This window comes from Typha latifolia, chromosome 15, assembly GCF_019914945.1.
Source record: "Typha latifolia isolate L0001 chromosome 15, TyphaL0001v2, whole genome shotgun sequence".
In the NCBI taxonomy this organism is placed as follows: domain Eukaryota; kingdom Viridiplantae; phylum Streptophyta; class Magnoliopsida; order Poales; family Typhaceae; genus Typha; species Typha latifolia.
The window spans coordinates 7,907,438-7,935,433 of record NC_133100.1 but is presented as its reverse complement, the minus strand read 5'-3'; the positions used below and the strand labels follow the sequence as shown (position 1 = coordinate 7,935,433).

The 27,996-nt window shown below is 36.6% G+C and overlaps 4 protein-coding genes and 1 long non-coding RNA gene across 8 annotated transcripts; 1 reads left to right on the top strand and 4 right to left on the bottom strand.

Moving 5' to 3' along the window:
- Positions 1-2: 2 nt before the first annotated feature.
- LOC140801679 (protein disulfide isomerase-like 1-1) lies at positions 3-5,055 on the bottom strand. Its single transcript, XM_073156906.1, has 11 exons — positions 4,601-5,055; positions 4,180-4,210; positions 3,783-4,070; positions 3,472-3,660; positions 3,127-3,252; positions 2,608-2,745; positions 2,399-2,518; positions 2,189-2,306; positions 1,544-1,656; positions 703-899; positions 3-245 (listed from the first exon to the last, which is right to left on the bottom strand). Exons 1-10 carry the CDS (start codon positions 4,804-4,806, stop codon positions 708-710), a joined length of 1,521 nt encoding a protein of 506 aa, XP_073013007.1. The 5' UTR covers positions 4,807-5,055; the 3' UTR covers positions 3-245; positions 703-707.
- Positions 5,056-5,809: 754 nt separating this feature from the next.
- On the bottom strand, positions 5,810-13,741 carry LOC140801678 (TOM1-like protein 3). 2 transcript variants are annotated; one of them, XM_073156905.1, is made up of 10 exons: positions 13,486-13,741; positions 13,136-13,249; positions 12,688-12,766; positions 11,977-12,075; positions 11,791-11,904; positions 10,968-11,119; positions 8,547-8,628; positions 7,697-7,782; positions 7,368-7,616; positions 5,810-6,770 (listed from the first exon to the last, which is right to left on the bottom strand). In XM_073156905.1, exons 2-10 carry the CDS (start codon positions 13,237-13,239, stop codon positions 6,116-6,118), a joined length of 1,620 nt encoding a protein of 539 aa, XP_073013006.1. In that variant the 5' UTR covers positions 13,240-13,249; positions 13,486-13,741; the 3' UTR covers positions 5,810-6,115. The 2 variants fall into 2 exon arrangements, with proteins under 2 accessions (XP_073013006.1, XP_073013005.1); XM_073156904.1 differs by having other exon boundaries at positions 13,530-13,741.
- A 941-nt stretch (positions 13,742-14,682) lies between these two features.
- Positions 14,683-20,037, top strand: LOC140801683 (uncharacterized). 2 transcript variants are annotated; one of them, XR_012111495.1, is made up of 7 exons: positions 14,683-14,941; positions 16,030-16,117; positions 16,192-16,291; positions 16,685-16,828; positions 18,652-19,379; positions 19,468-19,720; positions 19,835-20,037. It is a non-coding gene; the product is annotated as an uncharacterized lncRNA (long non-coding RNA). The 2 variants fall into 2 exon arrangements; XR_012111494.1 differs by lacking the exon at positions 16,685-16,828.
- LOC140801680 (uncharacterized) lies at positions 17,803-19,495 on the bottom strand. Of its 2 annotated transcripts, none has more exons than XM_073156907.1 (2): positions 18,627-19,495; positions 17,803-18,227 (listed from the first exon to the last, which is right to left on the bottom strand). In XM_073156907.1, exons 1-2 carry the CDS (start codon positions 19,493-19,495, stop codon positions 18,164-18,166), a joined length of 933 nt encoding a protein of 310 aa, XP_073013008.1. In that variant the 3' UTR covers positions 17,803-18,163. The 2 variants fall into 2 exon arrangements, with proteins under 2 accessions (XP_073013008.1, XP_073013009.1); XM_073156908.1 differs by having other exon boundaries at positions 17,803-18,224.
- A 3,394-nt stretch (positions 20,038-23,431) lies between the features above and the next one.
- On the bottom strand, positions 23,432-26,248 carry LOC140801634 (pentatricopeptide repeat-containing protein At2g13600). Its single transcript, XM_073156838.1, has one exon. It carries the CDS (start codon positions 26,192-26,194, stop codon positions 24,131-24,133), a length of 2,064 nt encoding a protein of 687 aa, XP_073012939.1. The 5' UTR covers positions 26,195-26,248; the 3' UTR covers positions 23,432-24,130.
- Between the last annotated feature and the right edge of the window lie 1,748 nt (positions 26,249-27,996).

The window sequence follows — 27,996 nt, the reverse complement described above, 5'->3', positions numbered from 1 at the left end:
TATAAGCAAGGAACTTTGGCATAGCAAAAGTTCCATTTATTAAACTCTTAATTAAATGTCACGACAGAAATCAACAAGCCTAAGTACATCGTCCGAACATTACTTGGACCAAAAACCCAAAATCTTGAGACAGCCTTCTAATAAACTGATTTACCTCCTAGTTCTAAGCATGGTTTGCAGTGATTCAGTACCACTTTTTGGACTAATAGGGTACACTTTATGGCGTCAGAAGATCTCGGCATTTTCTGCAAGACAAAGAAGTTAATTTATTAGATATAGGTCGTGGACGAGAACTGTGTAGTCTGGAAAACTGTGACTATTTTGTAAAATAGCCGCATTTCAATAACAGGACATTACAAAGAGCAATCTCCCCTGCAATTACAGACAGGAACAATCTAAATAGAGATTATTAAATATTTGACAATAGCACTCTTTAATGCACTTTGCTGGTTGCTAGAATCTTCAAAAGATAAAAGTAACCAATTAAAGTTTGTATGGAGTAAGAAACTCAGGTCAAAGCCAACAATCATAATGGCGTAGTTGGCTAACAAATATACAAAACAATATGGAAAAGATTATGTACAAATAGTTCAAAATAAGGAATTATATGTAATTGAAATTGTTGAAGAAATATTCGAGCAAAAGAACCATCAGCCAAGTAATAGTAAGATGATAAAAAAGTATAGGCAGTCAATCATTCACCTTGATCATAGTTCATCTCTCAGGGACTCCGAGTGAGAGGTTGTCTTAGTTTCCTTATTTTTATTTATAAAATCAATGATATCCTCAGCTGTCCTACCACCCTCATAGGACAGAAGCTTCCCACTAGCTGAAGAGAAATACATAGTTGGATAACCCTGAATATCGAACTCCTTTGGGACATCATTTGCAGTAGCATCCTACAAAAAGTTGTCATCATTATGTGAAGAAAATAAGAAGAGACCAAAGAGACCATGAAATTCAACACCAAAAGAAATATCCATGACTGAGCAAACTTCAAAAGGAAAAACAAAACAATCCAAAAGAACATTTGCATTTGCTAGAAAAGGCAGAATCATGCAACAACTTGTTTTGAGCTATATAGGAGATAAAAATAATCGCATTTCCCTGTCGAAAACACATAAATCAGATATATGATTCTCCATTTTCTCAGCTACATTTTCACATTATGAATTAGCTTCATCTATTTCCCATTGCATATCAGCAAAATTACCAAAGTTCTGTTTCAAACAGTTCCGATTCAAACATATCATGTAAATCTAATTAAAACTTGCCGTTCACTAGGAATCAGTTGTTCTCAGTGCTTCTGCAATGCCCTATTTAAGAGCTAGAATCATACGTGATACGCTATTATGTCAACATCTACATACAAGTATAGACTCATGACCAGGAATTGATGATATAGAAGACCAGCATAAAAATCATTATTCCAATTATTTTCACAATATGTGTGCACCATATTAACATTTATCTTTATCAAATGAAAAAAATAATAATAGAGAGAACATAAAACTCAATTGCACAGCTTGTGGACAAAATTTACCATCTTTGCAATGACGACGTCATCGTCATTTTTGAATGAGACAGCTACTTCCTCCAAGATTGGTGCTAGTTTCTTGCAATGTCCACACCAAGGTGCATAAAACTCGAGCAGAACTGTGATAAAAAGGTCAAGCATGGAGAAATAGTAAGTTCACTATTAGATAGAAAAACCTAGTTCATACACCATCGAAAAAAGAAACTGAAACATGCACTTAAATTAAAATGAGAGGTTTCTTTTCATTCTTATGGAATTGGTAGATTGGTAAGGATGCTAGGAGAAAAGAACCAAATAATGGCAAGTACGACTAGTAATTAGTATACAAAGTAATGTAGATTAAGAAAAAGTACCAGAAACAATTAAGTTACTATGATTAAGCCTTCTAAAAATAAGACTTCAACAATAGCAATACCAACTAATGAACATTATAAATTAGCATTATATCAAGATGCAGAAAAAAAAGAACAACAAATCAGTTGATTTTGGAATCACATGTTTAGAGTTAACATTCTGATTACAAATTCAAAGGCTAGGGCCCAATTGAAACTATATCTCTAATTGATAATTATTTAAAAATGCAGAAGCTTCAGGACTTCCATTATGCAAGAAGGGATTGATGTGAAAAACAGACAGATACTAAGGGCATACCATTTTTGCCAGAATTTAAGACTACATCACGAAGGCTATCACCCACGACAACCTTGACAGGTTCATTGTTGTCTTCTGGAATAGGCTCAGACTTCCTATAAGGTGTCAAGATACCATCCTACATTCACAAAGCCATTTAGAATAATACTAAAAACACACTTGTTCGCTCGTGAGACATGGCATGCTTTTAAAAGATGAAATAGGTCTCACCGTGTAATCCTTTAACCAAGATGTGATGTGATCAGGTTCCAAGTTGGGTTTAAGATATTTCTGGCCATCATTCTCTTGGATGAAAATGAGAGGGACTTGATCTTCTTTTAGTCCAAAATACTGAACCAAACATTTGCACATCAAAATAATTAGAGGACCATCTAAAATGATTATCAAAAAAGGAAGGGAGAAAAGGTGTCGCTGAAAACCTGAAAGGCACCTTGACTGGCCTCAAGATCACCAATCAGAAAGCCAATTTTCTTCTCTTTATAGAGCTCAGCAGCTTCACGAAACTTGGACTTAAAAGCATCAAATTTCTCACCACTAAAGCTCAAAAAGAGCATTGCCTAGCCATGATCAGATACCAAAAGAATATTAAAACGATGCAGAAAATAAGAAGGAAGAAATAAAAATAAACTTCATGGCCTTCAGAATAAATTAATGTAATGAAAACACTGTGTTCGTTGACCACCCAGAAGAGAATATCAAAATTATGTAATAGAAAATAAAATAATTGGCAATAAGTGTGAAATACATGGAAAACAGATTATACAGAACACTACTAGATATTTGTAATTTTCTATGTATCTATCACATAGATGAAATTAGGCAAAATTCTTGTTAACCAGGTAACTTCCATCTGCATTGGTTAAACTTAAGACTGACATAAATAATAAAACACATGCAAGATCCAGTTGTAAGTCATGTCAGATCAACAAACTTCTTACTTTGGCATTGGAACCACTGAAGAATTTTAGGAGAAAAGGATGATTGCTGGGATCTTTGTCAAATGTAGTGACAAGAGGCATACTGGCAACTTCAACAAAATTCTCCAACGCCTCCACTTGAAAATCCTGCAAAATGTAGAAAATATCATCATTAAAGAGAAAACACAGGGACCAGTTCTTCCATTATTGACAACATAATATAAAAACAATAGTTGTGCATGCTTACATTTCCCAAATTTATATTAATTTACTAGTAGCTGTTTTATAAGAGAATACTGAAAGATAGCTATCAGCTAGTTTATGGAAAAAAACCAAAATTATATATACATGTCAGATCAAATATACCTCAGAATCAATAACGAGTTCATCAAACGGCTTGAATAGCCTAACTAGAGGCCCTTTTACTTTCAAATCACCGCGTGGAAGGAGCTTAGCATCAAGGGTATGACCAAAACTGTAGTCTGACCGCAATTTCTCAGCTACTGCCATGAAGTTCTCAAACTCATTGCCACTGTACTCGGAAAACACCCCGACCTATGATCACATTGAATAGTGCAAGCCAATAGGATTTATCATAAAGAGCAAATAAGGCCCAGATGTGGGTGCCATAAGAGGGTGGAAGAGGAAACACTCAAAGGAAGAAATGAAGTACTCACAATGAAGATTGAATTGTCACCAATGAGATTACTAGCATCCTCTGTTGTTTTTATCTCAGCAGAAGCAGGACCAACCTGTTTCTTGAGATAGTCAACTATACCATCAGCTTCCCTAGGACCCTTGTACTCTTGCACGCTATTCCCTTGATTCCTTAGGATCTTAATCGTTGGGAAGCCCTGCACCTCAAATCGCGTGGCAAGCTCTTTGTTTTTCTCCTCATTGGCGTCAACCTTAGCAAGAACAATTGGCGGATCATGCTTACTCAAGACCGAAGCAGCCTTCTCATACTGCAGCACATCCAAAGAGAACAAGAAACCAGATGAGTTACCAAAATTGAAATAAGTTTCAAACTAAGTGATGTCGATATTGACGATCTCTTTCTTGAGAATTTATTACCTCTGGAGCGAGGTTCTTGCAATGCCCACACCTGTCAAAGTCCACAAATCAGATAACCAATAAAAAAAAGGGAAGCAATACAAATTATGAAAGGAAAAAAAACACGATCAAATTATTTTCATGAAATACTTCCTCGGGATGTACTTCAGTTACAGAAACCCTAGAGTTTACCAGATCATCTAAAAACCTTAGCAAATTACATTTTTAAGAACAGCATAAAGCCGCAATCACGAATTGACAGATAAAAACCTAGATCCCTTCAGAAAAGGCACGGTCAACTGAAATAAATCTCCAAAACGGATTCAAATTTCAGATCTACGATTCCAAATCACGAGATCACCGAGTCAAACATGCACATCGAGTCACAGATCGACATCGAGGTCGAAAGGGAGAGAGGGGGCGAAACTACGATTTAAATTACCAAGGGGCGTAGAACTCGACGACGATGAAGGAGTGTTTGGCGACGACCTCATCAAAGTTGGAGGAGTCGAGGGTGATCACCGCCTCTTCCTCCGTCGCCTTCGCCTCCTCTCCTGCCGCACCCTCGTCCGCCTTCGCCGGCAAGAGAGAAGAGAAGAGGAGGAGAGCGAGGAGCGCCGACGAGACACAAACCCTAGAGATCGCCATGGAAGCGGGGAAACTGAGACGAGCTCTCTCACTCGCGCATAGTACGGTCTTTAAATGGAGAAAGAATCACGATTGCCGAGAAAAACGTGTCACTGCCGGGCGTAACGCATGGGTTGTGGATCTCGAACAGGAAACGCGAGATTGCAAAGGTCTTCCTATACGTGTCGGGGTTTCATTGGACACATAGTTGGCTGTTTGGGATGATTCGCCTGATCTAAAGATTTTATTAGCGGAGATTTTCATACCATTGACTCGTCGATATTTTCGGCAGGGGTAGATATAGTGTATGGAGACCGAGAAAGGACTCCCGATCTGACTCGTTGGAATGTACTAATACATGTAGAGCAGTCAGTGAGAGGGACTGTGGTCAGGATTGCAGTCCGTTTGTAGAGTCTATTTTGTAGAATATGGTTGATGAACGATGAGGATTACTGGACCCGGTCATTCACGTGATCGACTGGAACGGCCGTCGTGGAGCTTTGTCACGTGACACTTAGTTTTGCTTTGGTTTCCATTCGTGGGAATACGAGACAAATTGCGAGCGTTATGTTAGGCACGTGCGGCACTGTGGCACCCACAAAACTTTGTTAGTAGGTCTGGTAAAATCACGAGAAGGCCCCCATACTTGAATATCCCATGATTCGAATTCGAATTCGAATTCGAAAAATAAAAATAAAAAATTAGAGTAATGTGATGCTCACAAACACCTTTCAAACAAAATAGCCATCATACTATACTGTCTGCGCCATTGATTGCCTCTTCAAAGTCTGTCAGCTGTTACATAACTACTGCAAAAGAAGCTTCATAATTAAGATTAAGCACAAGATTTGAACCTGACATTGTAGCCACTTCCAAATTATCAGGCTCTTTCTTCTTACAAACAACAAGCTAAAATCCAATCACACACTTCTGGAACACCGAGTTTCCAGTATCACCTCTGAAAAGCATGTAATTATCAAGACATGCCTCTACTGGACGTAAGATTGACCAAATGCGACAAGTCTATCGAACAGAAGTTTGAATATGAATCTTATGTACAACTAGTAATGAAATAAGACATGGCAACACCATGATAAGTCGCAAAGTGCGAAACAATACAAGCTTATCAGAGTCCAGTAGTATGACAAAGATATATCCCTCACATGAGATTCTACTGATGATATAAACATCTCACAGAACAAGCAAGAGCAGCAGTAACATGCAAATGACAGACAAAGTCCCTCTTATTTAACAATCTACGAATTAATGTCCTGTCGTAGAAGACCTGGCAAACACATATGAATGTATGCAGATGGCAAACCTGGAACCGTCAGCGAGTTCTGCGACTGCTTGGCTGTTTGGAAGGAGATGCTTTGGCCTTTGCAAAATCAACCAAGTCTTTGAAGAGGGAATCCTCAGGTTTGGTTTGTCTGTTGGTCGGTGACGAATCTAACCCATCCACATGATGTGGGATTCCTTTGTTCTGGTCATTGCTTCCCTGGTTAAGCGATAAGTTCTGAGTCTCTGCTACAAGTCCATCAGAAGCTCCTCCTGTGATCCCACTGGATACACCATGTTGTTGCTCAAAGAATTGCTGTCTCTGACCATACTTTGATGGAGGTGGAGGTAAAAATCCGGAAGGTTGTGTTTCCCAAGGAGCCTTCGGAGTATCATCTGTGGTAGATTTTACTGTTTGAACAGGCTCGTCATACTTAGGAAGGCTATAGAATGTTGAAGATGGAAGAGAGTCATTTTTAGGAGGTGAAGGCACAGAGAGGTTTGGCGCTGAAGGTGGGTTGATACTGGCATCTGATAATTTTTCTGATTTAAAGGTATCTCCACTGAGATAATCAACCGGGCCTGCCTCTGAGCCTACTGGATTCTTTGATGCTGGTGGTGGAGGAAGAAGCGTGCTTGTGTATGCCCTTCCATTCTTGGCAATGGAAGATTTTCTACCCTGCCCTGTTGTACTATCTCGTGCAGTCCTACAATAACATCAATGAATAACATGAGCTGGTTAAGTACACAACATTTGTTCACACCTAGCCTCTTGAGAGAGGGCATCAACTATATAAGCTATTACACTTTGCAGATCTGCATAACAATGAACAAAAGTCCTGTCCCATTTGAAAAGGTGATCTGAACAGTGTGGAGCTAATACCAAACCTGTGCTTAATTTACAAATAGTAAAAGGGTAATACCTAAATTACGTATCTACTGGCCAAGTTATAGTGGAAGTATAAAGAAAAAAAAGAAGGAAAAGTTCATATGTAACTGTCTAATTAAGAACGGACTATTTACAAGAAAATTAGCAGCAGACAATCAGAGAAAAAAACTATATGTTTGTCTTCCCAACAAGATATGAACAGAAAACTGGATGGTATCAGGGAAAAATTGAACCAAAATCTAAAATTTCAGAATATTGGATCACAATCAGAAACACACCTACATAAGAAAAAGTACTACTGTACAATTTTTAGACAAGAACAGCTTAGCATTTCTTTTATGAGTTTACTTCCAAACAAAAAATCAGCGGAAGAGCTAGAGAAAAATTAACAAGGTAGTGAACTCATGTATATTACCTGCGGGAAAGCAGCGAGGAATCATCCTCCAACTCATCATCCTCATGGTTAACATTAACAAGAGCAGGAACTGAAGCCACTGCAGTCCCACCAGTTACTAGAGTTACCTGATTTACATTAACAAAAGGAGAAGATGGAGCCTCTGTAGTTCCACCAGCAGGAGTTTCCTTTGCTATGTCATCATGCCGATTAAGTACCCGCTGCAAATCATCATTCAATGCCAGACCCTGGAATAGAAGTTCCTCATCTCTGCGAAGTGAAAAAAAGTTTCAGCACCATATGGCTAAGTAGACAGATAAAATCTTTAGGAATAGCAAATGCATCCATACCCAGTACTAGTCACAAGATCCATGACCCGCTTTTGATAAGAATGGCACTGCTCGACAAGGTCAACGATAACTTCTTGCCTTACACTCTACCACAAAAGGATTTATAAGTAAGTTTGGATTCAGCCATATGTTGGACTTTCTATCTCAACATTTCTATGCCCAAGTTTCAAAATTGAGCTTCAAAGATATATCCAACGCTAGTATCCAATTACCTTTCATAATGGGGGTTATTATTATTACAGTATAAACAATTAAGATCATTGTGTTTATCAGCTTAAGTTTTTAGAGAAGAAAGTGAACTAATATGGTACCACAACAGGAAGTCCCGAGTTCGACTCTCACCAAACCAATTTGCAACTAAAATATAAAACCTCTCCATGTCTAAGCTTATTGAAATATCTCAAGCTAAAAAGTGAAGGAGAATATTAAAATATGAAGTATTAAAACAAATGATCTCCATCAGCCTAAGATATTAGAGAAGATGGTGAATTGACATTGGAACATAGCAGGAAGTCCTAAGTTTAAATTCTGCTAGGCCTATTCGTCAGTAAAACATCACACCTTCACCCATTTGATTCAAAATCCATCTTGGGCCTACTATATGTCTTAAGCCTAGATGTGAGGAGAAGTAATAGAATATAAAGGATTAAAATCATTGTCTCTACCAGTTAAGGTGATTTTAAAGAAGATGGTGAGTCAACAATTATAACTAGAATTTTAACTTATGTTGCCAATTGAACTAAATTTCAGAATATAAGGATCACAGTTACCAATAATGCACTTGACAAAATAGGAGAAACGAAATTCTAAAGCCTGCTCATGAATTAACTATGTGCCAGTAGATACATACCTCAGGATTTTTCTGATCCAATGCATTCAGCATCTCACCTAATACATCTGCTATTCCACGAGCATTCTGGATGTCATGCAAACTGTATAAAAAAAATTATAAGTATTAATTCTTCATAATAAGAAAAAGAAAGATACACAAGTTGGAAACAGGCTAAAAATCCCACACCAAAGCTACCAGGTCCCAAACAAATAAGGTCATGCAGGATCAGATATAAATGAATAATTAGAGCACATTATTTAGCAAACATTTTCTTTTTTCAGAAAAGAATTAATATATCAAATGAGTGGAAGAATTAGATACACATGTAACTTATCTTACAACTCATTAAACAAAACAATTACTTGACCGTATGAACAAGCCTTCCCTACAATGCGTGTTTATATAGTCCCGCCCATATCGTTGCGATAAACATAGATGAGACTATGTCATTACATGAGGGAAAAATTTTGCATCAAGAAAATGCATAATAAGCATAACTTGGGATGCTTATTTGGGTAAGCATGCTGGAACCAGGATAACAAAACATCATTTAAAAATTCTGGTTTCAAACCAAGTACAACTTGTTTGCAATAATAGATCCATATATAGACAGTCAATAACCATCTTCATCTAGGCATTTGTAAACCTATTAAATCAAGGTTCGCAGTTTTGGCCGATATGGCCAATCCCAATCCCACCTTTCGGGACTGTTTTAGCTAGATCAGCCAATACGGGTTATTTAAAGATTTGTGTTGGATCCAAAATTCAAGAAACATCAATAATTGATGTCCCTAGCTGTTTTATTTTTAAGTTTTCAAATCTCTCACCCCTCAAATTTCATCGAGCTCATCCAACACTGATCAGGCGAACTCATCTGGTAATTCCGCACTCCAGTAAACTCAAGTGTGTATTTTTTTTATTCCATTTCTCCTCTCTTTCTCTTCCACTTTCTAACTCCCCTTTCTCTCTCCTCTTAAAACTGCAGATCAGTAATGAAGTAAGAGAGAGATCTCTCTTTTCATCTTACTTCTGCGACAGTAATTTACAAACACATAATTTACTAGATCTAACTCAAAATTCATCGTATTTTTGAGTGAGTAATTCTTTTAGTTTTTAGGCTTCATATATGAGTAGTTTTTATTTTCTTATATTTCTATCATTTTTTAAGTTTTTAAAAATTTCTTGCATTTTTAAATAATTTTAGAATTTTATGTATATAAAAATACTCCAATACTGTATTAGCCAATAGGGCCGATACGTATCATTTTCTCAATCAACTGATTATGATCCCAATCCCAATACTCGAAACCTTAGTTATAATATTGTCTCAAACCATTTACTGGCAAAGTGGAAGACCAAGTCAATTCCCACTTATCAACAAGACTGTTAAGAATTCAATAAGCTAATAAGGCAATAGAATCAACATTCAGCCTAAGAGAATTTTGAATGGCAAATACCTTGCAATTTGGGAGGCCTTAAGTTGTAACTATATAACTACTAAACCTTTATCTTATCTATCCTTAGTGTCTAGATGGCTAAACTTCCTCTGCCAGAGTGCAAAACAACAAAAGAAAACATAGAAGCAACCATATCTCAACCAGATCTTTGCATATGTTAAAGCAGGGAAAAGGAAACAAAGAGCATCTACATTCCAAAAAACAAGAATCAAGTAAAATAGGAATCACTTTCACCATCTATTATCAAATAATTGCTAATTATTGATAGTTAATAAGGGTGAAAACAGGTCGGATATTCGAATTTTGTCAGATATGGGTTAGAATTTTTCTACCTGTCTTGATATCCGAATTCGTTTTCGTATCTAAATATATGTATATGAGTTGAAGAATAATATCTAAATCAATATCTGCATATCATTTAATTTAACATATTATAAACATAGTGATATAAAATACTTTTTCATACTTTCATATGATTCTTTAATCTAATTTTCATATATATTTACTGATTGATTATCCATACATTTTAATAATTATATCAAATGTTTTAATACATTTAGAAAATGAAGGATATGCTAGATATCTTATTTGTATCCATAGTTGTACTTAGTGGATATGGACCATATGGTTATCAAGTTTACTATCCTTTACTATCCAAATCTGAATCCATATCCAAATAAAAAGAATATGGAGATGAATACGATTTTACCACTATCCGATCAATTTCCAATCTATATCCGGTTTATTTCCACCCAATAGTTAATCATAGGGGCTTGATATCAGTGAAATAATTACTATTATGATGCATATCGTACTGCTAGCATTTAGAAGTATCCTTATTATCTCTAAGAAAGAAGAGTTAAAAAACACTTCAACGAAAGAAAGCTAAATGAGCCAATGTGAAGATAGTAGATGCTAAGAAAGTAACATAAAATAAAACATGAAGAGTCACAGATTATACTGGAGTCAACCAAGAAAATACCTTAGAGCAGGAGAATCAGATTGAAGAGAAGCCTGTAGAGCTATATCCTCATAAGTTGATGCAGAGGGCTGATAGCTTATTGGGCGAGACTGGGGAGGTGTAAATAATGATGCTGTGTTCTCTGTACGAGGTGGGAATACAACTCCAGCAGCCTATTAGAATAATAACAGTAAGTTCCTCCTTAATCGATGGTTTAAAGTTTAAACAGATGCCATAAAAGTAAAATAATTCAACTATGAAATAACCAAATATTAACTTTGATGCAATACGTAGAAGTATAGAACAAGATCCGGACAAGTAATCAACATGCAAACCAGCACAAAAACCTACCATCAGAAGCCCTTGCATCTTCTAAATATCTTTCTACATTAGACCGACAACATGAAGGCAAGGTAAATACTAAATACTTTTGACTAAAGATAAAAGAAACTAGAATGCATTGATATTGCTTTTTGGACAAAATATAAGAAAACTACATGTAATATAAGACAAACTTTTAAGGAAAATGATGTGCCGGTTTCTGGGAATGCATATGCATCACATCTGTTGCCTGATTTATTAACCTGGGTTCCAATGTAAAAAAGAAAAAGAAAAAGAAAAAAAGGAAGTTGACTATGTAACTTTATCGTGATCAAGTTCGTTCAAAGTCAAGGCTGAAAGATTCACCTATAATTTTCAATCAATACATGTTGGCGTGTTTTTGGAGGATCATGTGGCTTTTTCTATAGAAAGAATCCAACATATAACAGGACAGTTGACGTAATTACATATCTAGACAAAGCAAATACAATAAGCATTAAGAAGAATAACCATATGACCATACCCTCAATTCTTGGTAAGCAGCATGGTACTGGGGATACTTTCCACCTGCTCCTCCAAAAGCATCTTGCCATGTGTCCAACAGAGTCAATATCTTCTCTTTTACATTTAAGTCTGGCTGCATGAGGTCATAAAAGTATGGATATTTGTAAAAACATAACTAATGAAGCATCTGATGCCTAGAGCTCACCTTTTTCTTCACTATTTTCACCATTTCATGTAGAATATCACGATCAACAATTTGCTGGTGAATGGTGTCTCCACAATTTTTGCTTAGAGCCTCTAACACCTGAATTTAGAAAATTTCATAACAACAACATATAACTAAAGATAGAGAAGATCATAGACAGCATATTGTTTTAAGTATTTCTCTCAAAGGAAAGACCATACATGGCCAATGTGATGAGCGATAGAGATTTGATGATATCTGTATAATACATTCTGGTTCCCATGCTCACTGAACCTTTGCAGAAATACGTCATTGATCATCATGTTATTTAATGGTCATACTCTATTAGTTGATCATTATATATTCTGATAGCGGATAGCTCATATGATTGGCTACAATGTTTAAAATCTAGAAAAACAGTCCAAAACATTAAAGCAAGATCCTTGAGGCGTACAAGTTTCACAAACTAAGCATTTCCGTGGTCTAAATGCTAATCTCACTTAGCCCAACTATTGTTGGAAAGGATAAGCCTGATAAACATATGTTTTGGTTGTAATAGGGAAATAATTTCCCTACTAAATTCACAAAAGATGATCAAACTATCAAAGAATTTTGTTCCCTACTGAAATTACAAAAGGAATGAGAATAGAAAGCTATTTAACTAAACAAACTGAACTGCTAGGAGAGACAATAAGCAACAAAATTGCAAGAAAGAAACTCTTTAGTACTCACAACAAGGGTCAGAATTTGAACTTTGGGATTCTTGTTTCCCAGACGCTTCTTAAGTAGCTTAATTACATCCTTTGCTTGCCTGCACTCCATTGCATACAAATTTAATTTTTAGATAGTAAAACTAATGTGAGACTAATATGAAGCAAAAAGATTCCAAAACAAGAAGCATGTAATTTTAATCTGTAAACACAAATTTCTCCAACTTATTGATTCAGCCATAAAGATGCCAAATATGCATAGTAAATGGTTCACAGTCCTCTACGAGCATCAAAATGTAAGGTTTCTTGATGGCTAAATGCAGAGAAAACGCATTCCACTCAAAGAAGATGGCATGGAAGCCTCAAAGTAGATGAAATCCTAAGCCTTGGACATTTATCATAAACAAGTAAATAACTACAGAACTCTTCTAAATGAATCAAAAAGGTATCATCGAAAGATATGATCATACCCAGGATCCATATTAAGAATGTCACAGAGCTCGATATTGATCGCCCAATCTGGCCCAATCAACATGTCGCTCGTCGCCCTCTCGGCGCACGCCACCGCGGCCATCCTAATCCACCTGCAAACCAAATCCCCAACAATGAGAATTTCCCCATCTAACCACCACCCACCAAATCCAAACCCTCTACCAAATCAGCAACAAAACCCCAAAAGGACCATTTCTTTCCACCCAAAAGAAGAAGAGAAGAAAGAAGACAATAAAACCCCAAATCGAAACATGGAGATCAAGGGGAGGGGGAACCCAACAAAAACCAAAGATTTTAGGATGAAATAAAATGGGTCTTCGCGAATTACGAGAATTCGATATGGGAATCGATGCCGGGAGCGGATTCTCGAACCTGGGTACGAGAAAATAGGAGCTACGAGATTTCCGAAGCGTCAGGAGAGATCAAAAAGGAAATTCTTTTCTTCAACGGAGGCGAAAGAAGTCGTAGATTGGGCTGAGCAAGGCGCCGACTTTATACGGGGAAAAAGTAAGTCATCGGGTGGAATCTGGAGACCATTCAAGGATCGAGGGATAGAAGTATAGAGGAGGACGCGGATGTTGGACTTTTTTAAATGTGACGGCTTTTGTATATATGTTTGTGATGTAGGTAGACCGACCGTCTAAACCAATGCTTGTACGGGTTTGTTTCTTTCTGCCCACCAACTGTTTGTATAAATGTGCTCTACACTGTAGTCCATGGTTTGGGGATATTGAGAGCTAATTACTTTTCTAAGTCCAATCCCTTATCCCTACTGGATCGCTCTGCTAAGATTTTTTTTTAATTTTTAATTTTTACTTCTCTCCTCTCGGTGTTTTATACTGTTAGATCACTACAGAACTACATGCTGATTCGAGGTTCTATGCTCTCCTGCTCCTGTGAATCTACTAGAGTCGGTTTTTCATTTTGTAAATGTTTGTGTGGTTTTAAGCTTGATATTTTTTCTTTAAATTTGTAGTGCCGTCTAATTTAGATGTGAGTGTAGAGTTTTATGTATAACGATCACTGTATCCTTTACCTCTCTTATGTGAATTAGACTAGCTTATTGTTATTCACGAATGTTGATGAATTATTCTGGGATGATGTGTGCCTTAGTGTTTTATTCCGAGTGTGATAATTATTGTCAAAAATGCATGATTGAGGTTTTATTTGTTTAGCAATAAAACTCTAAGCCTAAATGTTTTTTTTTTTTGGTTACAAATATTCTTTATGATTATGAAGGATTTAATAATAATTCCTTAAATTTGATGAATGAACCGTTTCATATTGAAGGCTGGATAACCGTCAGATCTCAATCCAACGGCCATACGATACTCCTCCGTTTTGGTGTTTTTTTTTTGCATTTCGCCACCTGTAATTTAGTATTCTCGCAAAAGAACCCTCAGTTTACATATTTACAGATCGCCACCTTAACAAGTTAACATCGTGAAAATCGAAGAGTTATCGAGGTGGTATTTTGCAATAAATTGTAAAACTAATAAGACTAAAATGTAAGTGGTGATCTGCAAAAGGTCACTAACTTGTTTTAATTTTGATTCAATTTCGCTACCCCCTACTTGGCGGAGAAGAAGCTCTTCGAGGATTTCGACGAGATCTTAGGAGCGGCGACGGCGGAGTGGGACCCAGTGATCGCCACCGCGGGTGATCCTAACGGTTTAATCTTCCACGGCCGAGACTTGGACACCGCCCTCCTCCACTTGGTGGCCTCGGACTTCCGATCTCTCACCTTCGTCTGCACCATCACCAAAACCTTGCTGGAAGACATGGTGATTCCAACCTCTCTTTTTATTTTGTCGATTAGCTTGCGTTGTTCTTGATCGTTCTTGTATTATGAGCATCTTGTTGTTTAACCTTTCTCGTCGTTTCAAACTGTACTCGTTTAGTTTTTATAACAATAGAAAGGGGAATGTTGGCTAGGAAGATCCATGTACGTGTATGAACATCAGTTTAAAATCTTTTTGTTTTTATTTTTGTTGTTGTTAAAAAGATTAATGGATGGGATTCCTGGATTCGGAGTGCAGTGAAAGAAATGCAAAGGATTATTAGTCCTCTTCCAAACTTTATTTAAGAAAATAGACTACACTCCAAATTTGATACCAAAAATGATCTGTTTTATTGTACCTGTCACTAAAACATTGATAAATTCAGCATTTTATATTTAGATAAATCTAACATTTTATCTTCTAAGCAAACTGTTGATCAGTTTCAAAGGTCATAACTTTTCTAATTGATAATCCATTTTAGACATATGATATGCCATTACGAAGATTAAAAAAAAGAAATTAATGTAATGATTTTCATCAAAGCTTAATCGAATCTCAAACAAGAAAGACATAAGTAAAAAATATAAAGAAAAAATTTATAGCATTGTAACTCTTTACTTTGTGTTCGGTTATCTGTTCTTGTCATAAAATATATTATTATAAAGATATAGAAAAGATCTATAGGTTGGAATGGTGATAGATATTCCCCATAGCTAATTGCACTCAGAATCATAAAAAAAGACGATAGTTCGTCTAAATCTTGTTTTGTTAGCAATGTATTCAAATGTGCTGTATATTTGATTCATTAGGGGGATACCAGAATACTTTCTTCAATGAACTTGTAATTTCCATGTAGTTGATTGGTCACGGTTACAAAAGATATGAAAAATCAAATTCTTGGGCTGGATATCCAATTTTCATAGCAGTAAGTAGCGCATTGCGATATTTAGCTGTTCCATTAAACTTTGAGATATTCTAGACTATAAGGTAGGTTGTTAGACATGGCTATAAAGTTTCGGTTGGTAGCAAGTCATATTTTTGTTTACTTGCAACAAAAATTTTCATTTTCTAAGCTATACTTGTTGTAGCAGCAAGAACACACTGGCTACGGTGAGATGTTATCTACTAGAGATCCTAATTGATGAAAATCAGTCAAAATGCTGTACCTGTTTCGCCAAGGTAATTGTACTTCTTGTTGCTCTTTGCAAATTATTAATTATATTTTCTGTTGTCATGGTATTTCTTTTTTTCAGAACCAAGGTCAGTAGTGCTTTCTTGCAAGATTGTGGGGATTAGCTAAGAACCTCAGCATAGTCTCCACTTGCAAGAGGTCTTCATTTTAGCGACATTTTGGTAAGTAAATTATTTCAAAAAATGACCAAAGATAAAGTTCCGACTCCTTCAGTATTTGCAGCTTCATCACCTGCCTTTTCTACCTCTTGTTTGTACGACCTGTATGAAAGAGTTCCAGAGTATCCCAGCTTTATCTGCAATCCAACAATTACTATGCATTGTAAAACTTGATAGAACTTCATATTAACTGCTCAATTCATTAATCCTGGTCCTGGTTGTTATATAGTGAGCCATGATAATCTCCACATCATGGTTGTTATATTATGAATATGTGGAAGCAGATTGTTTCTTATGTAAGCATAAATGTTATTTTGTTTCTTATGGAAGAAGTAGATGTTTACCCTGAATTTTGTGACTTGATTATCTCGTGTGCTATTTTATTGAATGTGAAAGCTTGATAGGAAATTGAAAAGGATTGTTTATGCAATGAAGCATAAAACATGCAGTAATGACAAAATGGCGATCGGAAGACTGAGTGTATGTATGCTTCTTTTCATCTATATGCATGTGACTTTGAAGATGGAAAGAATGTTGAAGGTACTTTTCTCATATTAAAATTTACAGCTCATTCGATACTTGTCGTATTAGATCAGACTCGATTTGTACCATAGAAGATCTGTTGCAACTAACAATTGAACATGCATCTTAGTCTGAGTCCTGAAAAGGTTCATCTTTTCTATCCGGAACTGTAGGATTGCATCTGAGGTTCCACTAGGCTAAAACTGAGATTGGGCTTCCTCGGAATTTATGACCTCCATAAGAGAAAACTGACCTTATTCCTTCTATGGCTATGTAGTTAGTTGGAATTTATTTCTGGGGTTCAGCTGTCTGTAAATAAACCTAACAGAACAGCTTCCAGAGTCTAGCAACTTATGGGCACCAACTTGCCTGGTTTCATGTCTGATGCCATTTTACTTCCTATCTTCAATATCTTATAATTACTATTAGAAAGTTCACCTCAATCCTCTGGAACCATGTCATTCAGGTGGTCATGATAGATATCGTATTTCCTGCCAATCAATCTCATTATTTTGTCATGTAAGACATCTGAATATTTGTTTTATAGGTCTTGTTATTTTATAGATGTTCACTTCCTAATGGAAAACATCATCTTCCTCCTCCAACTTGTCTCTCACATCATATTTCATTTATGTGTGTTACTTGATACATCTTCTCATGCTGTTACATTGGTGCTTGATATGACAATAGGAAGCACTAACTTCTTTTATTCGTTATATCCGAAAACTGCCTATATCAACCGGAAAGCTCTCCAAATGGCGTTCCTCCACATATCTCTTCACCGCACAGAGAGACGTGTTTGCTTGTTTGTTTGTACATATCCTCAGTTTTTTAAGTGGCTGATTATTTCCAAGTAGATGCTCCTGTAATTTATAAACTTATTAAAATTTATTCTTTTTCATCATCTTCTGGATTATTGTTTCCTTTAAATTTATTTGAGCAAGTGATTGCTGTCCATCACATCATTTAGTTATGAATATTAAGTAAGGAGATCGAGAGAAAGTAGGATTTACAATGAACAATGATCATCATACAGAACAAACACGGTGCCAAGGAAAACATCCGAAAGTACAATAGCTCTCGGACTCATATTATACCAAACATTACCCACTGCAAATGGATGAATATATTTGGTGAATTCATGTCTCGTCATCTATATAACTTTCTCAGAAGTGTTATGTTCATGTTCTGAGTCCTAGGTTCAAAACCAAACCATAGAAAGCACATACAAGATACTATCAGACACCAAAAATCTCTTTTCAGCGACAATCACTCAATCAAATTGCCAGAAACCCCCAGAGTTAAAACAGGGGATATATTTGTGCCTGTTCCATCTGAGATGGGCGGTTGCTTTCAGCTTTCCCTGGCTTTACCTTTATTCTTGTGAAAAAAGGAATAGCAGCCACTCATTTTCCTGCTGCACAGAAGAGGATACAATCAGAGGATGATATGCTGTATGCAAACATTAACAATCAATTGTCATGAACAGTTGACTATTAACTATCTCTTGCAAAAAGATTGTTCGAATCTTCGACATTTATATTTATGAAATTTCTTCTTGCTTTTGAAATATTTTTTTCGACATGTTCTTGTTTTTTTGTTTTGCATCTTATCATGTAATTGAAGAGGAGAAACATCTATATGTAAGATCAAGATCTTTTTCTCTACTTATGTTCCTACTTTTTAAGGTTACAATTTTGTGATTTCTATTTACATTTGACAGTCCTTTTTCTTTAAAGAACTGACAAAATCTGGAAATCATATCATCCAAGAGATTAATGAATCTTATTTGTATTCTTTATTGGAAATAGCTTACCTCCTACTCCTGTTGCTGTTGTTAGAACTGCTGCTGATGCTGCTGTTGGTGCTGTTGGTGCTACTTGTCCTGCTGCTGCTTGTGTCACTGAACTCATTCTTCTTCCACCACACTGCATCCTTGTTCTTGTCAGCTCCACATTTTTGCCCTTCTGCCACTGTAGGCTTCGGCGACACCTTCCTGCAAGTCCCTGAGGAACTAAGACTCTTCCTCCCACCCACAGAGAGTGGTAAGAACATCTTGATAAGGAGCCCTGTGTCCAAGCTCTCACTCCTTGCAATCCTTCTCACCTCCTTCTTCTTCTCCTTCTTCTTCTGAACCACCCTTTGCTCATTCTTTTCCTTGATCAATTCCATCTCCTCTTCACGTCTCGCAATCCTTGGCAACGGCGACTCCACGATATCCCTAAGCGAGAGCTCATATGCTGTCTCTGGCATGTCCTGTACCATGTTTAGCATCTCCTGCCTGTACTTAGCGATGGTTTGAGCTCTTGGAGTCAGATAGTGATGCTCATGATGAGAACTGTGGACAGGGGAAGTCTCCGCCGACCGAGCCACCGGTAACTTGCTGCTCTTCCACAGAGGAGGGGAGGGAGTATCCGAGTCATAGGTATCTCCCTTTCTCAACCATCTGAATTCTTCGCTGTCGCCATCTATGTCACGCTGTCTTCGAGTTCTCTGCGTCCATGCACCGTGCTGCAGATCGCCTGTTTTGCCAAACTGGCTGTAGTTCCCTTTAATTCCTTCTGCCCAGGTGCCATACTCCATCATGTCTTCAGAAGAATTCCAATCTTCCTTTCTTATGTATATCGGATTGTTGAAGCTGAAATGGTTCCTGGCAGCAAGTTCTTGCCGTCGGTGAGGGATCATGGCTAGAAGAAAGAAGAGGTTTGGTGGTGCAAGTGATGTGGAAGGAAAGAAAGAGAAGCATGTGGTCTCTAACACCAACGCCAAACTTGCTTTTAAACGGGTAAGCCGTGTGTGATGTGTCCCTTTCCCTCCCACAAAAGAGAGAGTTTTGTTTGCTTGCAACTGGTGCTTTTCGAGTGGGGTTGGATGCAAAAAAAAGTCGTCAGTTTCTAGATGAGTGCTCACGTAAGAAGCCCGGGTGCTAAGTTTGTTTGATTCTTTGGATCTCTTTCTTTGTCACCAAATAATTACTTCTTCTCCTTGCTTTCCTTTTTTTTTTCTTTTCTTCTTTGAATGCAGGTGGCTTCATCTTGGCCGTGTATTAGAGGTTAGTACCAATATTTTTGGGCTTCTCTTCTAGATAGAGGAAAAAACGAAAGAAGATGAATGACGATGTTAAAATAGCACCATCTGAAATGGACATGGCATTTATTTGTTCTAGATGCATGATATGTGTTGCTGGTTGGTTATATAACAGCTTAAGTTGATGCTTACTTGTGAAATAAGTTATACACTGATATAATTATTTTTATTTATTATACTTACATAATAGATGTTTACTATTATGATATATTTTTTATAAATTGTATAATGTGTAATAATTTGATTAATGATTAAAATATTTTGTATAATTGATGCATGATGATTATAGAGAGAAAAGAAAAAGGAAAGAGAAAAATAGAGAAACCAAGTGATTGAAATGATAGTTGATTGAAGTAATCGAGATAAATTTTTTTGGATTAATTAGTTATTAACCTCTACTTTTTATTATTTATTTTGATGCAGTGTGATGGCTCGCGAGTAACGGTACGAGTTATGCATCATTCTTTATTTTAGGCTACTATGCATGGATAAGATTAGTTAATATATTTTTGTTGTCTTGCTATGAAGGTTGTCATCTTATCCTTGCACTCTCTGCATTCTCTCTCACATTGGTTGGATCTTTGAACGTTCTCTATTCTTTTTAGAATAAAAATATATAAAAGGAAATTTATTAAAAGCAATATATATTTTATTATTATTATTATTATTCAAACTCTACTCATATGAGAATTTATTATTCAACCTCTACTTTTTTTACCTTAATGTCTCACAAATACTCTGAAGTTAGTTTTCCTAATAGTCAAGTACAACATAGATGAATTAGATTAACTATACATACAAAATATCCTTGATACTTTTGAGTAAGTTTTTTAAGATTAAATAAAAATAAAAGGAAAATCAGATTTTAAGATCAAATGAGAGGTATTTTACTAATAGTAATTTTTCTTTTTAAAAGTGGCGAAAAATATTCTTTATTTTGGTAGCTACTACTACATTAAAGTTAATCGATGTATTTTTAGGTAATAAAAGTAAAATATAATGGTTGAGTCATATATATATATATATATATATATATATATATATATATAATAATAATAATAATAATAATAATAATAATATGTGAATGATAACAGAGACAAAATATGGGGTTATTGATAAAATCTTCTAAATATAAATGAAGGAGAAATTTCAAAATGTCCAAAATAGCTACTTGAGACACACGGTGAGGAATTTTTCTTTTTCAATCTATTAGAGGAGACATCTCTCCATACTTCAACCTATTAAGCGTATGCCACACTTCAGTTAGTTATCTCAGGATTTATTAACTAGAATGTTTGATTTCAGGAAACTTCAAATAGTTATCTACATAGCTTTTATGGTCCAACCCAATGAATAAGTCTAACATCCTAGAGAGAAAAGAAGATTGAAAACTTATGAGATGGATAGATGACAATAAATCTAACCTTAATTAATTAATAATTATGACCGTCATTATAGCGTACTAGTGATAGGTGTGTATCCTCGTGTGGCAGAAGGTCACAAGTTTAGCGTTTGTGAGAGCGAATTTTACCTACCTGCGTTTGTTTTGGTCGGTTGTGATTCGTGGTTTAGCTTATTCATGGCCCATTTCTTTATCGAAGAGGACTAACTTTTATATTTAACCTATGCCCTCTCTCTCTATCAATAAAAAAGAAGGGTTGGATGTATGTGTCTTTCTATCTAGAAACTTGCTAAGGTAGGACACAATATTTATCCAAACAATTGAAGGAAGAATTAAATTGCCCCTATCATATTTGCTAACTATCACATAACCACACAAGAATTTAAAAACATAAAAAAAAACTTGAAATTAAAATCCTAGTGGACTTAATGAATCGTACGTCTATCCCTTGTGGTTTACCTCAATTTCCAAGTCAATTATGAATGAAATTATGGGTGACCTCACTTTCACAAACATTGAATCTATGTCACCTCCTTCTAGAAATAGATAGATGTCCAGTTTATGTTCAAGAACACAAAAAGGAAAGGTCTTTGTCTCGATAAAGATTATTCTATTGATGGAGCGTAACTCTTGACCTCTCAGAGATGAACAGGTGCCAGTATAATTAAACTTTTGATTCAACTTTGTTCTAGTATTATAGAATTCATAAACACAGAATGATGCATGAGTTGATTCAATAAGTGACCGTGAGCTACAAGTTTGAGAACCTTCTAAGTAGTCTCTTGTGTGCAATATTCTTTTGTAGTTGGGAGGAGAGAAGTTATTAATATCTTCCTATGAGTCTTTTAGAAAGAATGTTTCGAAGTCTTCTGTCTACTTTGATTAGTTCTAGCCTACTTACTCCACTAGATAAAGGTTTCTCTGTTCTTTATAGCATCAACTTGCAGAAGACTACAATTTATTTGTTCATGTCTTCCTGAATTGATCTAGATGGTTTCAATATATCCAAAGAATGATAAACTTTATATGACAAAGAATATTGCAAATTGCAGTTGGGTAGTTAAATTACACTATGAAATGATCTTTTGAAAATTTTGATTTTTTGACAGAGAAATTATTAGAACATTGATTATAAATTGCAATGAAGTCTCAAGATTTATATGAAAAGGAAATAGTATATCAAAGGTGAACCCCTGGATTGTCCAAATGCCAATGCCAATATTAAGAATCTAGTTATACGATGAGACAGAATTTCAAGTCAAAAGCACCCAAATGTAAAGCTTAATATGCAAGAAATGTACTAAAGGAGAAAAGTTACAACCCATAAAGCATTTGCTGATAAATTTGACATGTACAATAGTCAATTATTTTGATGATAGCAGGCTAAGCTTTTTGACACATATGTTAGAGCAAGAAAATATCAGAATACCTGGATCATCTTTGATGCTTGAAGGTGTGCATAAATTCCAAATTGGTGATGCAAGAGCTGGATATTATCCAGAAATCAGGGGATATGCATATCTTTCTACATAGGTTGGAGAAAATGAGGACTTTGAAGGCCAGTAAGATTTCCATCTGTGGTAAAGAATAGGAACATTGATCTTGAGGATTCAATCTATTGGACTGAAGTCCTTTTCTGTCACTATTGATCTTTTGTAACATTACTATCAAGTGGAGGACTCTTTTCGAACTTTTCTCATCTCAAAGTTCTTTTTTTATTTCAAGGAAATTTTCCATTGGAACCAAAGTCTCCAAATTCGTGAAAGACAATCTACCAAAGTCCATGTATGTTCTCAGCTATCCACTAACCTGAAAACAAAAACATTATTATTAAGTGTTAGCAGCCGCACAAAAATTGAGAACATCAAATATGAACAACATCTTAGCTAATTAATGATGACACACATAAGATGGTGATGATAGTGTACCTACGAAATTGGGCATGAAGTCGATACACAGTGTAGAAGTATCAGTGCAAATCTGAGAGGTTTCAAGAAGCTATGGGATTTGAAGTCTTTCTGTTCGCAACTTATAATGGGCATATTGTTGGGATCTATCTACACCCAGTATTGTCGAACTAGATAGAAACACTTTTCATGCTGTAAGCTTTGCCCTGCTACTTTTTACACAGCTAAATGAAAAATCCTTGATTTCTTAAGCAATCAGCTTGTACTGGTTTTCTTGAAGAGTTTGAACAATACAAATCTAATCATGCAAAAGATGAACATCCAGAGATTAAAAGCTTCACGGTCATCAATGACATTCTTATTAATGAGAAACTTCTTTCTGAAGTACCACGCATGCTTTAGAAACTGTCTGAAATAGTGCACTGGCATCTCTTTTTAGATGTTTCTTGATTATCAATTTTTTATAGCATTCTGTGGACAATGGCACCTGAAACTTGTTCCAACACTGTTTTGCTTAGGTCACTAAGTTTCAACCATCTATCTAGTTTCCAATCGGTCCAGAAAGTCATCATCCCCTGCCCTTGAAGCTTTCGTCCTGTAGATGCACTTCCTATGGCATCACTAGGAGTCTTCTCCTGTCATCTGAAACAAAAAATAGACAGTAGTTGGAAGTCCTGAGAGGAGCTGACAGAGATTAATGGAGCATGGTGGCCAAATTATATTTTTAACTCTTGCAATCTATAGTGGGGTCTCTACAGATTTGATTAGGATCATCAAGATTCTCTTCACCTATGCCTTTCCGACACAACAGAAAAAGTATGACCAATGGCAAAATTCTGAATGCACAACTTGCCCTGGGAAGATGGTGAACATCACCATCTGGAACTGGAACAACTTTGTTTCAGAGCTGTGCAATCATCATCACTAATCAAATAAACAATTCATGTTGTCATGCGTTTCAAATTCAACAACTAATTTTTTCATTTGTAATTTAAGAATTCTCAAGATATGATAGATCTCCTTCCTACACGGGTGGCTTTTATCTCTCACCAGAAAGACATGCATCTTCCTACTTATCTCAATCCAACTACATCCTGGCTGCTTAATGACCCCTCTCTGCTTCATCCTCCTCCTCAATCTCACAACATCTGCCCATCTTCCCATCTCAGCATACATGTTTGACAGAAGAACATATGGACCTGAGTTCTCAGAATCCAGCTCAAACAGCTTCTCTGCCACCCATTCCCCCATCTCCACATTATTATGCAGCCTACAAGCAGCTAGCAAGCAACCCCAGAGAATGGCATCAGGTGTTACTGGCATCTCCTTTATGAATTGCTCTACTTCTTTGAGATGTCCTGCCCGACCAAGCAGATCAACCATGCATGTGTAATGATCTCGGGATGGAACTATGCCGTGTTTCTCAGTCATGGATGAGAAATACTGACGACCTTCATCAACTAGTCCAGCATGGCTACAACCAGAGAGAACACCAATCATTGTCACATGATCTGGAGTTTCCCCCGATAACAACATTTTCTTGAATAGATGCAATGCCTCTTTGCCATGCCCATTCTGTGCATAACCCACAATTATGGCATTCCATGATACCCTATCCCTCTCGACCATCCTCTCAAATACCTTTCTGCCATCATAAACGGCAGCACATTTGAGGTACATGTCAACAAGCGAATTACCAACAAATATATCAGGCTCCGGCCCTGCCTCAAACCGGAAACCTTGTTTCAAAACATGTACGTGGACTTGCTGGCCAAGATGAAGATCTGCGAGGTTGGCAGATGCATTAAGGGCGTTTCCATATGTGTAATGGGTAGGCCAAACAGATTCTCTCTTTAATTGGAGAAATAGATAAAGTGCCTCTTCATCTTCTCCATTCTGTGTATAACCTGCAATAAGTGCATTCCAAGCTACAATATTCCTCTCCGTCATTTCTAAAAACATCAATCTAGCATCTTCCACACTTGCTGACTTTGCATAACCACTAATCATAGATGTTTCTGAGAACATGTTCCTAAAAGGCATACGATCAAAAATGAACCTTGCCTCTCTAATTCTCTTACACTTTGCGTACATGTCCACCAACGCATTGCTCAGCACCATATCGTCTCTGAATTTATCAAATTTCATTGCTCGTGCATGAATTTGCATGCCTTCTTTGATAGCTGATAGGCTTGCACAGGCACTGACCACACTGGCAAGTGTGACCTCATCAGGCTCCATTCCATCTTTCATCATTGTAACAAACAGTTCCAATGCCTCGCTCGCTGGGCCATTCTGTTCATAGCATGTGATCAAACTATTCCACGAGACCACATTCCTCTCAGGCATCTCTCTAAACACTCTTTCTGCTTCCAGTGGCCTCCTACACTTTGAGTACATATCCACAAGCGCACTTCCCATATACACATCACGAGCAAGATGAGATTTTGATATCAACGCATGAATTTGCACACCCATTCTCGAGTCCATCAATCCCGCGCAAGCGCTAAGGGCGCTAGAAAATGAATAAGCATTGAGCACAAAGTCATCATCATGCATTCCAACAAAAAACATCAACGCCTCTTCAAACCGGCCATGCTGCGCAAAGCCAGACACCATCGAGTTCCACGAGCACTGGTCTGGCTCGGGCATCGATCGGAAGAGTCTACTAGCTTCATCAAGAGAACCCAACTTAGTAAAACCGCCAATTAAGCTGTTCCAAGTGAAAACATTTCTATGGGGCATTTTGTCGAACAAATTCCGAGCATATTCCAAGCTTCCACATTTGGCGTAGACATCGATGAGACGGTTCTGGATAAAGATCTCGGAGGAGAATTGAGTCTTGAGGAGACGAGCGTGGACACGTTTCCCATTGCGGAGGGAGTTGGATTCGATGCAGGATTGGAGGAGTTGGGAGAAGAAGGTGGAGTTTGGGAGGGAGAGGTCATTAAGGTGCTTGGAGCACGACATGGATGCATGCCTCGCCATCCCATGCTCAGGGATGGAAACGCGTTTCCCACATGTAGGAGCAAGGGAAACGGTTTGTGCACGAAGGCCAAATAGGAAAGAAAAAACAACCTTCTATAGGGGCTTTTAAGTAAAATTACGTGACGGACATAGAAAAGCAACCGATTAGGTTGTATATCATATTTACTATTTTACCCTTACGAGGAAGGGGGGTTTAAAATGTGAGCTTTATTTAGATTTCCTCTGCTATATATTATCTCTTTTATTTATAGCTGTTTAGTTGTGAGATTAAAGGTGGGATAAGAGATAAACCCCTCCTTTTAAGTCTGTTTGGATAAATAAGAGTAATTTCTATGAGAAATTTTAAATGTAAGAATTGAAAAGTAAAATTAAAATATCCTATATGATATGAAAAAAAAAATTTGGAAGGAAAAGAAATTAAAAAGAGAGAAATAAGACTGGAATTTTATCCAAACTCTCATTTAGAAAAAATTTCTTAACCTTGTAACTATTTTTTCTTTTCAAAGGAAAGAAAGATATCCAGATAGGCTTATTCTGCAATCAAATATAGGATAAAGGGAACTCAACTTTATCAACATAATTATTCCACTTCATATTTATTATATAAAAATAACATAAAAAGTATTATTCTTATTTTTCAATTATAGCACAACTAAATAAGAGTGTCTAAACAGGAGGTTATGAGTTCTAAACATATCTATTATTTGAAATATAAAACCTTTGATCATTTAGTTAAAATTAATTTCTTAAATGTAGTAAGATGTTTGTGGTGCAATGCAGCTAAGCCACTCAGCAACACCTCATTGCAAGCAACTCTCATTCCATTTTCTATTTCACTGCCAAACAAGTAGGCATATGGTAGCACACACCAAAGCCTGAAAGCTTTTCAACCAAAAAGGAGCCCATCACACAATAAGCTCCAAGAATGAATGCAACTTGTAACACCACCAACACCAAGCCCACCTCCACTTAGAGCCCTAATGGCATGCCAGTTTCCACCCCCACCCAACTCATGTCCATCCTTTGGCTTTGTCATCTCCCTCTTTTATTTTTCTCTTTTTGATTATTCAAGAACTCGAAAGTTTAATATAGGCTAGATAAAATATTAATCCTCTATTGATACAGATGCATTTAGATCTCATCAAACTTTTAGCTAATGTATAAAACTGTTTAATCTACGCTCCAGGTCGATGCACCGTTGAGTCATTGCTTTAAGTCATTGTGTCACCGAGCTGCTCATTTAAATTAACATACCGTTGAGCTATTGAGTTGAACCGAGCCAAGCTGCTAAAGTAAGCTAAGTCATTAATAATAAAATAATTTGTCCATAATACATTTTCTTAGAGTTGTAATTTTTTTTAAAACTTTTTGTTAACCCTCAATATGATCTTCTCCAATTTACAGCTCTGCTGCAACCCCTGCAACTCTTATCCATCTCATCCTCTGCTCCTTGTTAGAATAGAATGTCTGAATCACTTTGGGTGCTCCTCTTAATTGTCTCCACACACACACAAGTGTGAAGGCCACTTGGGATGCCAAATTTGCATCACTCCAACGTCACAAGAGAAAGAAAACCTAATCATACCTTTACTCCTTTTTCACTTCTTTTTTCCTTCTTCCTTCTTGGATAGTAGATTATCTGCAGCCTAGATTGCAGGAAAGTTTCGACATTAGGGTTAAAAGATTTCAGCTTTGTCTTTCACTTCATTAGATCTGTGTTTTTGTTAAAAGTTTAAGTCGTTAGAGAACGATTATCGTTGATACCTTTAAAAGCTTAGGTTAGTAGGGAGCAACCTAATTAT

Bases quoted from the DNA above. Each gene is read 5' to 3' on its own strand.
- LOC140801679 (XM_073156906.1), bottom strand. From the start codon at position 4,806: ATGGCGATCTCTAGGGTTTGTGTCTCGTCGGCGCTCCTCGCTCTCCTC. The intron at 3,661-3,782 runs GTGAGTACTTCA...ATGTGATCATAG, and splicing joins GTGACAATTCAATCTTCATT to GTCGGGGTGTTTTCCGAGTA. The intron at 1,657-2,188 runs GTATGCCCTTAG...TTTTTATCACAG, and splicing joins CTTAAATTCTGGCAAAAATG to TTCTGCTCGAGTTTTATGCA.
- LOC140801678 (XM_073156905.1), bottom strand. From the start codon at position 13,239: ATGGCCGCGGTGGCGTGCGCCGAGAGGGCGACGAGCGACATGTTGATT. The intron at 12,767-13,135 runs GTATGATCATAT...AATGGAGTGCAG, and splicing joins ATTCTTAATATGGATCCTGG to GCAAGCAAAGGATGTAATTA. The intron at 6,771-7,367 runs GTAATATACATG...ATGTTATTGTAG, and splicing joins TCCTCGCTGCTTTCCCGCAG to GACTGCACGAGATAGTACAA.
- LOC140801680 (XM_073156907.1), bottom strand. From the start codon at position 19,495: ATGATCCCTCACCGACGGCAAGAACTTGCTGCCAGGAACCATTTCAGC. The intron at 18,228-18,626 runs GTAAGCTATTTC...TCTTCTGTGCAG, and splicing joins AACAGCAACAGGAGTAGGAG to CAGGAAAATGAGTGGCTGCT.
- LOC140801634 (XM_073156838.1), bottom strand. From the start codon at position 26,194: ATGGCGAGGCATGCATCCATGTCGTGCTCCAAGCACCTTAATGACCTC.